Source organism: Terrapene carolina, unplaced genomic scaffold (assembly GCF_002925995.2).
Source record: "Terrapene carolina triunguis isolate 2854851 unplaced genomic scaffold, T_m_triunguis-2.0 Scaffold130, whole genome shotgun sequence".
Classification (NCBI taxonomy): Eukaryota; Metazoa; Chordata; order Testudines; family Emydidae; genus Terrapene; species Terrapene triunguis.
Window position 1 is genome coordinate 3,872,628 of NW_020664481.1, and position 12,088 is coordinate 3,884,715.

Sequence of the window (12,088 nt, forward strand, 5' to 3'; positions counted from 1 at the left end):
AAGTTCCACAGGTTGGCTGTGTTTGTTTTTAAACCTGCTGCTTATTCATTTCATTGGATTAACCCTGTTTCTTATTTACTCTTTCACATAACACACTTTGCTATTCACTTTCTCTACACCATTTATGATTTTATATACCTCTATCCTATCCCCCTTAGTTGGCTCTTTTTTAAAGATGAATAGTCCTAGTCTTTTAAATCTTTCCTTGTATGGCAGCTGTTCCATACCCCCTAATGACTTTTCTTGCTCTTCTCTGTATGTTTTCCAATTATACTTTTTTTTTTTGAGAATACTGCAACCAGAGTTACATGCAGTATTCCAGGGGTGGGCGTACCATGGATTTATATAGTGGCTTTGATATTTTCTGTTTTATTATCTATCTTTCCTAATGGTTCCTAGCATTCTGTTAGCTTCATTGACTGCTGCTGCATTTTGACTAGATATTTTCTGAGAACTATCCACAATGACGCCAAGACCTGTTTCTTGAGTGGGGAAAAACGTAATGCCAACTATACATACAAAATGATGGGGTCTATATTACTTGTTGCCAATGTGCATTACTTTTTCTGTCTACATTGAATTTGATCTGCCATTTTCTTGCCTAGTGACCCAGTTTTGTGAAATCCCTTTATAACTTTTTGCAGTCAGTAATTTTGTTTCATCTGCAAACTTTGCCACCCCACTGTTTACACCTTTTTCCAGGTGGCTTATGAATATATTGAACAACACTAGTGATAGGAGCCCTGCAGTTTTTGACATCAGGTGTCTTTGAAAAAGGGCGGGTCCAGTCACAATGGCTATTGAAGCATAGTACCTAATACATTTGACCTCTCAAATTGGTAACTCCTTATTCCCACCACAGTCACTGTTTAAAATTTGCCTGATTCCTGTGCACATTTGTTTAGGAAGAGGGGAGCAAATGCTGTTTTTTGTCTCAGAAGGCCTGTAACAGAATGGTTTGGGCAGAAATGTGCACGTTACAGGGGTGGGGACGCAAGTAGATATTAAATGGCAGTGGGACACTGTGGAAGGCGTCAGGACAGAAATCTAGTTTTTTTTTGTTTTAAACCAAACATGACTAGATATGCTGCTATTATTACTAGTGTTACAATAGTGCAAGTAAACCAAGAATATCAATAGTGAGTAGAATCAATAAGAGGATATTAGAAATGCAGCTAGTTACTTTCAGTGATTTGTGACACTGTTCCTGTTTAAAAGGATCACTGACCATACCTGTCTCTCTGTACAACTGGACCCCATTTTCTGTCTGTCTGGCCTTATCAAACAGAGATGCAGACCTCATGCACAGCTGGCTTTAGTTGGATTCCATGTGGCTGGAAGGGGCCTTGATCAGCTCTGACCTCTCCAGAAGGTGGCACTGCAGTCAGTGGGAAGTGACAGTTCTTGGCAGTTCGAGAACACTAATGATCGGCAGCTTGCATTCTCAGAGCACTGCTTGCTCACTAACCACCCCTCCCAAATCCTCAGTGGGTACCTAACAGTCATCCCCTGCTCTCCACGCTGCCAGCTTGAGTGGCTAGGCAAAAAGGATGGGTGGAAACTGAACGTAAACGGTCCTCTTCAAAACTGTCCCACTGTCCTAGTGTAGACAGAGCCTCTGAGCGACTCTGGTAGGGTAAGGAGTGGGGTGAGCTTGGCTCTCAGGGCCATATCTGAGGAATAAGCAGATGCATTCTGTTCTGTGTAGCTTCCTTTCTGGAGGGGTTAGCGATTTGTAGTCAAGACGCTGAGGAGTAGTCTGTGCAGATGCAGTTCAGCCATAGGTTTCAAACCCTCCCTCCTGTAGGAGCGTGTTCTTGCTGAGAGCTGTGGCGAGTCTGCTTCGTCTAGCTATGGCCTAACTTTGCAACCATTACCCAGGGCAACGTGTGGGAGCCGTCCCATTGAAGTCAGTTGGACTGCTCCTGTGTGGAAGTGCTGCTTGGCATAAGTAAGTGTCGCACAATGGGGCGGAGGGGGTGGGGCCTGTTACAGAGAACTGCTACAGAAAAATGAAAGGGGTTTGCAGACGTTGGCCATCGGTTTTAGCGCAAGCGGGAGGGCTGACTTGAGCTGCCTTGATTCACACCTGCTGTGTTTGTGTAAGATAACTTGAAGGTGCCTGGGAGCCTTGCTGCTGCCCTGTTTGCAGAAACCAGACCTGGCTGATTCTCTGCAGACGTGGAGGGCTCATGGTGAGATATGAAAGAGCCAGCAAAGTCCCTCTCCAGATGGGGGTTATGCAGCTGGTAATCCAGCGTGTGTGTGTGTATATTTAAAAAAAAAAAAAAAAAACACTTGTGGGGTGTAGTGTTTTTTTTTTTTTTTTTTGTATGTTATAGGCCAAAGGTATAATTCTAGCCCTGGAGTGAAGTATTGACTTGGTGGCCCTGGGGACCAAAGTCCTCTAGTTATATGCAGGAGAGCAGACTTCTCCCCCACCCCTCTGCACTTCAGTTTGGATGGGGTGTCTGTGTGTGAAATGTGTGTCTGTCTCTTGGAGGGGGTGAGTTTGCAGGTGAGGGAAGGGGCTATTTGAAGCAGTTGCCTTTTCAGAAAGGGGAAAAATGGGGTCTGGCTGTTGCTAATGAAGCGGCTTTGTTTACTGCAGAACCTGCGGTGGGGTCCCTGACTGGCAGACTAACCTGGCTTCTCTTTAAATCCTAACGTGCTCTGTTTTGAAACTGCATCCATCCTCCAAGGTTTGACTCAAGTTCTCGTCCTGCCGGGGCTCCCGGGAGAGGAGCACCAGAGCAGTCTTTGCTCAGGGGTGACTCTGGATGCAGGCTTCAAAGCTTGCTAGGGCTGGTTCAGGGTCCCTGGGATGACTGGGGTTCTACTGCATTGGACCCCTAAATCTTATAACCCTGCTGCCCGCCCCGACGCCCGTGACGAGAGCTCTGTCCCTCTGTCGTGTCTTGCAGAGCTGTAATGGCAAGGCGCTGCTGGAAGAAGCTGAGCCGAGGGGCCTGACGGACACTCTGGTGCTGAATGGCAGGAAGGTGGATGAGCGGCAGGGCCTGCCTGCCATGGCCCACAGCCAGCTGGAGGGATCGAACAAGGAGGCAGCGCTGCGACTCCTCAGCGTGGGGCTGGAGCAGCGCCCCCCTCTGCATTCGGCCTACATCCCGGTGCCCAGGCAGAGGTAGGCGCTTTGCTGCTGGGGTGGGGAGGGGTGTGGGGGGTTGAGAAGGTGAGTAACTTGGTGTCTCCCAGCCTCATGCAGGGGATAAGTGCAAGTCCTACTGCCTCCTATCAGAGTAGGGCTGGGCAAGGTGTATCCCTTGGGCTTTAGGGGGCGGGATGGCCTGGCGGGTGGAGGAGCATCTGTTTCTTCCCTGCATCACAGCAGCCTTCCCTCCCAGAGGAGTTGCGAAGCATGATGGGAGCTGCTCCTTCCCCTCGTGCTATTCCCAGCCCAGCCTGCAGGGAGCGCTCTCCCCTCCTGACCTCCAGGGGCTGCTTGTGCCTCAAGCAACGAGGGACCGAGTCTCGCTCTAATCCTACAGTCTGTCACCGAGAGCCTCCATCTTCGTGTGATGCACCAAAACCAACATATTCTCCCCACCCCGGCTGATTGTGCTGCCTGGGTAGGGAACTTGGCTGGATCCCACTTGTTGCCTCCTCCTGTGCTAAAAGTGCTGGGGTGTCTGCCCCACATGGCTTGGCTTGGGCAGTGGGGAAATCTTCCAGGAGAGGGTGTATTTAAAAAATCCTACTGACAAATAGCTTTTTCTCCCCCTGCAAGGGTGAACCTGAGATGCCAAGACCCTGCTGCATTGGATGTTGTGGCTGAGGACAGGAGAACCTGCAGGGCAGGTCCTTTCTTTGGGGGGGGGGGGGGTGTTATTTGCACAGGTTTGAACCATGGGAAGGCGTATCCCTAATGATCAGTCCTGGCTGGTTGAATGGTGTGGGATGATGGATTGTGCTGCATTGGGGAGCTCAGGATCCAAGCACTGGGAGGGCACCAGGGGCAGCCTAAGTGTTGGGGGTTGGCAGGTTCAGGAGAGAACCATATCTGTTCCTCCTTAGCTAAATCGCTCTGTCTTGGGTACTTGTATGGCCCGCCTCGCTGTGGTCCCTGAAACAGAGTTGCCGTAGTGATGAAACTGGTGGACATGAATGGCCCCTCTCTCTGCCACATGGTGACGTGTTTTTCCCATGGGAATCCCTTGGACTTGCTGGATTCTGTGTCCCTGTGGGGGACACCAGCTTCTCCGGAGAAAGCAGCATTGGAATGTCTTGTGCCAGGGTTTGTGCTAGTTGTGTCCAGGAGGGATTTTGTGCAGCAGGAGGTGGGAGAGTGTAAATGGGCGTGAGTGAGGCCTGGAGAGGAGGCTGAAGCCAGTATGTTTCTGACCTGATTTAAGCAAAACGGCAGATGTCATTCCTTGGGAAAAGGTAATTATTTTGCCTGATGTGTCTACTGGCTTGGGAAGGGCGGGGCGCGTGGGTGCTGGCACAAACCGATCCACTAGTTGTGGATTCTTGCATTCAAGCATCGGTATGGATCTAGTGCAGAGTGTCCCTTCTCATTCTGTCCCAGTCCTATCCGTAGGCAGCTACTGTGTCGCCTGGAGGCGTTAGCCTAATGTGGGCTTGCGGGCTAGTGATGGGGCTCCTAGCAGCGCTTGACTCTCTGAGTCAGACATGCTGCATGTTGACATGCCACTTAACTCCACACAGCATCTGTGCTGGGGAAACACCAGGCTAAAAATAAACCAAATGGTGAGGCAATCATGTATTTATAATCTTCTTAGATTTCAGGATAGAGGCTCTCTGTTCGCCTTGTGCTCTGCCTGAGTTTAAAAAGGCAATGGAAGGGGAGGAATCCGCTTCCCTCCTTGGGCAGGGATCTGCTACTAGTTCTGTAAGGTGGATGCAGGCAGAGTGACGCCTAGTGGAGAGGACCGAATAAACCAGATGTTGCTGTTTTGGCCTAGGGAATCTGCAGTTGTGACTTATCAGAGTGGGGAAATTTGGAGGATTCAGGTCTGGATAACTCAGTCCAACATGAGCTCCCAGTGTAATGCCGTGGCCAAAAGAGCTAGTGAGATCCTTAGATGTATAAACAGGGGGATATCGGGTAGTAGAGAGCTTATGCTACCTCTGTATCTGGAACAACCACTGCTAGAATGCTGTGTCCAGTTCTGGTGTGTCCAGTTCAAGAAGGATGTTGATAAATATGAGAAGGTTCAAAGAAGAGCCACAAGAAAGATCAGAGGATTATTAGGCATGTTTCCCAATGAGACTCCAAGAGCTTAATCTGTTTTGCCTAACAAAGAAGGTTAAGGGTGGGACTTGATCACAGTCTGTAAGTACCTTCATGGGGGAACAAAACATTGATAATGGGCTCTTCGGTCTAGCAGACAAAGGTTTAAAAAGATCCAGTGGCAGTTAGTTGAAGCTAGACTGATTCAGTCAGGAAATAAGGCATACGTTTTTAACAGTGAGAGTAATTAATCCTTGGAACAGCTCACCAAGGGTTATGTTGGATTCTCTACTATTTTTAAAATCAAGACTGATGCTTTTCTAAAAGATCTGCTCTGGTTCAAACAGGAATTAATTGAGGGAAGTCGGTTACATTAGATTACGCTATACAGGCGGTTAGACTAGATTATCACAGTGGTCCCTTCTAGCCTCATAATCTCTGCGACTGAAGACTTTTAAACCACAGATGGTGTTGGAAGAAAGGGAAAACTCAGATTCCTGCACCCCAGGGTATGAAGTGAGGGCAAGGAAACTGCATGTAACAAGGTACTCGAGACAAAATCCTTTCGGGTACTTGGCCTAAGCTTTTCTGTCCTGTTCAGAATAGAGGCCATCACTAGAGGCAGGCTCTCATTTCCCATTCCACATCACCTCTGTGAGGGTGAATGCTCTGTTTGAGCTGAACCTAAAGATGGGATGTCAGATCTGTAGCAGACGGGTGTCTAACACCAGCCGAAATAGCTTGTCTGTTTTCCGGTTGGCTTGTTCTTGAGGGGTCTGGCCTTCTCATAGACTTTAAGACCAGAAGGGATCATCGTAGGATGGGAAGAGACCTTGAGGATATCTAGTCCAGTCCCCCACACTCATGGCAGGACTAAGTATTATCTAGACCATCCCTGACAGGTGTTTGTCTAACCTGCTCTTAAAAATCTACAGTGATGGAGATTCCACAACCTCCCTAGGCAAGTTATTCCAGTGCTTAACCACCCTGACAGGAAGCTTTTTCCTAATGTCCAACCTAAACCGCCCGTGCTGCAATTTAAGGCCATTGCTTCTTGACCTGTTCTCAGAGGTTAACAAGAACTATTTATCTCCCTCCTCCTTGTAACAACCTTTTATGTACCTCAACACTGTTATCCTGTCCCCCCTCAGTCTTCTCTTCTCCAGACTAAATAAACTCAATTTTTTCAATCTTCCCTCAGAGGTCATGTTTTCTAGACCTTTAATCATTTTTGTTCTTTTCTGGACTTTCTCCAATTTGTTCATGATCATCTAGTCTGACCTCCTGTATGGCGCAGGTCACAGAACCTCACCCACCCACTCCTATAGTAGGCCCGTAATAGTAGGTCTGGTTGAGTTACTGAAGTCCTCCAATCTTGATTTAAAGACTCTGAAGTTACAGAGAATCCACCATTTACTCTAGTTCAGACCAGTAAGTGACTTGTGCCCCATGCTGCAGAGGAAGATTAAAAGCCCCCAGGATCTCTGCCAATATGATCTGGGGGAAAATTCCTTCCTGATCCCAAACATGGCAGTCAGTTAAACCCTGAGCACGTGGGCAAGACCCACCAATCAGACACTGGGGAAGAATTCTCCGTAGGGTAACAGCCCTTCCCATCTAGTGTTCTACTTTCAGCCGTTGGAGATATTTGCTAATAACAGTTGTGGATGAGCCGTATGCCATTGTAGCTAATCTCATCATTCCATCCCCTCCATAAACTTATCAAGGTCAGTCTTAAAACAAGTTAGTTTTAGGTCTATTGCCCCCACTCCCCTTGGAAGGCTGTTCCAAAACTTTACTCCTCTGATGGCTAGCAATGTTCATCTAACTTCAAGCCTAAATTTATTGCTGGCCAGTTTATATCCATTTTTTGTGCCAACATTGGCCCTTAACTTAAATAACGCCTCTCCCTTTCTGGTGTTTATTCCTCTGATGTATTTATAGAGAGCAATTGTATCTCCCCATAGCCTTCATTTTGTTAGGCTGTACAAGCCAAGCTCCGTGAGTCTCCTCTTGTACTGTAGGTTCTCTATTCCTCTGATCATCCTAATAGCCCTTCTCTGTACCATTCCAGTTTGAATTCATCTTTCTTAAACATGGGAGACCAGAATTGCACACAGTATTCCAGATGAGGTCTCACTAGTGCCTTGTATAATGGTAATAACACTTCCCTATCTCTACTGAAAATACCTCACCTGATGTATCCTAGGATTGCATTAGCCTTGACCCCTGCGATTTCCCCAAATGCGGGAAACTTGACTGCATAATTTGTGGTAGTGGGGGACTGCGTTCGCGCTCTCCCCTGGGGGGGGGGAGAGGGGAAATTAGCCTTTTTCATGGCCACGTTACTTTGGCAGCTCATCGTCATCTGCTCAACTAATACCCCCAGATCTTTCTCCTCTGTTGCTTCCAACTGGGTAGGTCCTCCGCTTAGAGCAAAAATTCTTGTTGTTAGTCCCTAAGTGCATGACTTTGCACTATTAAATTTCATCCCATTTCTATTGCTCCAGTTTTCAAGGTCATCTAAATCTGGTATATTCTGGTCCTCCTCCATATTGGTAAGACCTCCCACCTTCATCGTCCACAGATGATATTAGCACGCTCCCAAGGTCATTAATGAAAATGTTAAATAAGATTGGTCCCAAGACTTATTCTTGAGGAACTCCACTGGTAACCTCCCTCCAGCCTGATAATTCACCTTTCAGTATGACCCGCTGTACTCTTCTCTTTAACCAATTCCGTCACCACCTTTCAGTTCTCCTATTAATCCCTAACTTCTGCAATTTAACTAATAATTTCCAATGCAGAACTGTATCAAATGCTTTACTGAAATTCAGGTAGATTAGATTTACTGCATTTCCTTTGTATAGAAAATTGGTTATCTTCTCAAAGAAAGAGTCAGGTTGATCTGGTATGATCTGCCTTTTGTAAAACAATGTATTTTATCCCATTTACCTCTGTCCTGTACTACTTTTCAAATTTGTTCTAGAACCCTGCATACAATTGAGGTAAAACTAACAGGCCTGTAGTTTCCCGTATCACTTCTTTTCGTTAGCAAATATAGTACCTATATCTAAGATTCTCCAGTCAGAGTCTAATTCCCTGAATTTACGGATTCATTACAAATCCTTGCTTATTGGGCTTGCAATTTCATATGCTATTTCCTTTCATATTCTTGGATGGAGATTATCCATGCCCCTGATTTGGTGCCATTAAACTGTTTGAGTTTGGCTTCCACCTTGAATGTGGTAATTTCTTCTTCCATATCCATGTTCCCCGTAGCCCCCCGGTCACTGCCTCCAAGCTCCTAATTACTCTTTTTTTAAAAAAAAAACCCAAAAAACTCAAGCAAAATATTCACTTAGGTGTAGGGCCACGCCTAGATTATCTTTAATCTTCACCCCCTACTCAGTGTTTAGCAGTCTTGCTTCTTTCCTTGTTTTCTTTTTATTTATATGGCTAAATAACATGTTCCTATTGGTTTTAATTTCCTTTGCAAGGTCCAGCTCTGCTTGGCTGTTGGCAGTTCTTACTTTTCCCTACTCTTTCTGACCTCCCAGAGGTAGCTTTCCTTGCTGATCCATCCCATCTTCCACTCTGTGTAGGCTCTCCGCTGTCTCTTAACCTGTTTTGAGATGCTTGTTCATCCAGTTTGGTCTGCAACCCTTCTCTACACATTTCTCCGCCCCCTCCCCCCCCCCCTTGCTTGGGGAATGTAGGCTTCAGATGCTTTAAGTCAAAGTTGCAGAAACTAACTTCAAGCCTCCTGTACATTCAGATCCTTGAGTTCTTCAGTCCAGTCCACTTCCCTCATTCCGCTTCCTGGTCCCCTTTGTCTGTCATCAAGCAGGCTGACTTGGGGATGGTGTTAATTCTTTCTGAGGTGGCTGTGAATCCATCTGTCTTGTTGAATTGAAATAGAGGTTTACCTCTGTGGGCATCCCTTAGGCGCAGGGGGTGAGCAGTAGGGCATTTACCAAAGGGAGCAGCAGTGAGGCCATATTGCTAAGGGGATGAGTTTTGGAGAGGTGTTCATTAAAATAAGCTTTTTGGGTTTTTTTTGAAGTTTGCATGTCTCTCTTTCTGGATTCCTTGACATGGTGCCCCAGAGGCCTGTGCAAACACACATGGGGAGACCAGTTCTTGCTGTGCTTACAGAACTGACTGCAGATGGGGAGCTCCAAAAGATTTTTGACTATCTCTAAACTTTAAATTTATGAATCAGGCAACATTTTTTAATGGGTGAGGTAGGTTCTGCCTTGCTCACAGAATTCACCACTAAGGAGGCCTGCTTCCAGCTGAGTTATTAATAAGATCATAGTTCCAGCCTCCTCGTGAATAGGCATCTACTGTTCGGGGTGCGAAGGGAGATGCCTAATCTGGTGGCATCCTTGGTAAAACGTAGCATGTGGAAGGGCACGTTGTCCTCTCGTTACCTTTCCTTATAATTAAAAGCAACTAGCAGTGGGGGTGTTGGTGCACATAAGTAATAATTGTGATGCGTGTGCAATGTAATAAGAGGGGGCAGCCCTCCCACCACCTGGGACTAACCAGTATTTTGTAATGCTGTAGAGCTCCATCATTTTGGATGAATACTTCAGTTTTCCTGTATGACAGCCCTGGATGGGTCTTGTTTGGGGATTGAACTCCTTCCCTCTGCATCTAAAAACAGGAGCATCTGTTGCTTATGCTAAAAAACCCAGGTCCATTAGCTCGGATGCAGTTGCATGCTCTTCTAGGCAGCCGAGCCGCTAGCTGGGGACAAAGGGCCCGGCAGTATGAGGGTGCCACCGAGGTAATGCAGGGGTAAACGTACCCAGGCCATCTCATAGGAAATGTGGAAGTGTTGGTCACGTGGGTGCTTTCCAAGCTCTCTTCTTAGTCATTGTCTCCTGGGGTGACTGGGAAGTTATGAGCCCGTCTATTGGAAATACTCCTCATCAGCACCTTGCAGAGTCAGTTTGTTCCATGTGTCCTTCCCCTTCCCAGCTGTCCTCATAACTTTGCCTTTTGTGAAGTTCAGTTTTGCACTGGGCAGCTAGCACAAGGAGGATGCAGCTCACTCTGCTACAGCAGGCAGCGAGGGACTCACTCAGGGCTGATTGCTCTTTGAGGGATGACTGCAAAGGCCTCCGCTGTTGCTGGCCTCCCGCCATCTCTCCTCCCTTCCACTCTTAGTCTTGTCTTCCCTTATACTGGGCCGAGCTCTCCAGTCGCTTCCAAGCCGTGCAGTTCCCAGACATGGGCCTGTCTCTACCTCTCGGAGCTGTAGGCAAACAGGGTTTGTCTCCTTGCCCAGACAAAGGAATCAAAGGGGAGGTTCCTTCTACAGGTGATGCAGAGCAGGCAGGGAGAGCCTGGTTAGATTCCAAAAGAGAGTGCCGGTGCACTAAAGCATGTCCTAAAATACTGCCCTGATTTCTTCTCCTCCTTTTCTCCCCCCCCCCCCCCCCCCCCCCCCCACCTTAGCCTGGATTTCTGCTGTAACTCGCCACACTTCTGAGCACAGCAAGGTCCAGGTCTGACCTTACAGCTCAGATCACAGGTGCTCTGGAAGTGCACTAACCTCCGTGGGAATTGGATGTGCTCATGGCCACCTCTTGGGATCAGGCACTGGGTGCGGAGACCACTTCCAGGAGCTGCCTAGGTAGCTCCAGTGTGGAATGCTGTTGCTAGGGGGGAGTGTTTGGAAGAAGCACTCGGCAGTGGGTAGAGAGAAGGGAGGAGCCCTATTCTGTAACTGGATCAGTATCCATAGCATGGCCCAACTGAGGCCAATCACACTCTGGGGGGTGGGGGTGGGAGGGAGGGGGAATGGTCTCTGGAGCTGTCTAGTAGCATGTTACAAGTTCTGACACCAATCCAGAAATGATGGTGGTGGTGGCGGGGGAGACTCTTTTTGGCAACAGCTGCTTGTCATGGGCTGCCGGGTCTTGGCTTTCAGAGTTTTATTTAGTTGACCCTTTAAAGAAGGGTTTGGCACCCTTGCCAGGAGTTTGGATAATAGCGGGCTTGATGCTGTCAGGTTGTAATGGGACCTGTCCCAGTTAGGTGTGGAAAATCCAATTCATCTCCCTTTTTCCTCAAGTCTGTTCCAATTGAGGGGGGGGGGGGTTGTCTCTCTCCCCCCCCCCCCCCCCCCCCCCCCCCACTCATTGCAAGGGAACTAGCTGTCTGCTGAAGCATGCTATCTGTGTGGCTCTACTACAGGGTTAAGGGCATGAAAACACTCATCACCTGGAATAGGCTGCAATGGAGAAATCCTGGCCTGGATTTTTGTGCTGAACAGAAACTGCTGCTGGCTGTTTCCTGTTCCTTATGTGAATGGAATACACAGTGTTAGTCAAGACTTCATGCTGCTACTCTGCCCTGTGCCTGTGCCAAGTCACTTTGGGGTTCTGGGAACAGTGGCTGATTTCACATACCTTGGGTACTGAAATAGCCATGTTCAGCGTCCCAACACGGTGAGGTAAGGAAGGAGGGGCAGCCTCCAATGGACAATAGCGTGGATATTCTGAGTTAGCAGAAGCCTGGTAGAGAGAAGGCTTCATGGCGGCATGTTCTGGCTTCCAGAAAGTGCCCTCCGATGGTCAGATACTCTCCAAACAAACGGGGAGTACGGAGTGTGTGCAAAGCAATTTGGTGATAAAGAAAATTATCCTCTTCTCCCCCCCCCCCCCCCTCCCCCCACACCATTGTTTGAGAGGGGAGCTGTGACCTCTTACAGGCAGGCTGGGAGCACCCAGGGCCCATCCTTTGAGGAATAGAGGAGTGTCCCAGCGACCGATACTATGAACCTTCCATCAAGGGACAGGGCAGTCAGCTATTGCATATGACAAGTGCTCAGATACTACAGTGATGAGCCTGGTGTGA

The 12,088-nt window shown here is 47.9% G+C and overlaps 1 protein-coding gene and 1 pseudogene across 10 annotated transcripts in view; both read left to right on the forward strand.

Moving 5' to 3' along the window:
- The first annotated feature begins 657 nt into the window (after positions 1–657).
- The window catches only part of SLC2A4RG (SLC2A4 regulator), a 37,965-nt gene continuing 26,534 nt past the window's right edge, over positions 658–12,088 (forward strand). For 6 of the 10 annotated variants that reach the window (XM_026652679.2, XM_029911774.1, XM_029911772.1 and 3 more), the window contains exons 1-2: positions 2,338–2,518; positions 2,925–3,145. In XM_026652679.2, coding sequence (XP_026508464.1) covers positions 2,483–2,518; positions 2,925–3,145 — 257 coding nt within the window. In that variant the 5' untranslated portion in view covers positions 2,338–2,482. Of the gene's footprint in view, positions 1,952–2,107; positions 2,196–2,337; positions 2,519–2,611; positions 2,703–2,924; positions 3,146–12,088 lie in introns of those variants that run through there. The other 4 variants (XM_024207933.3, XM_024207936.3, XM_024207937.3 and 1 more) reach the window with 4 other exon arrangements.
- Positions 7,402–7,520, forward strand: LOC112112164 (annotated as a pseudogene).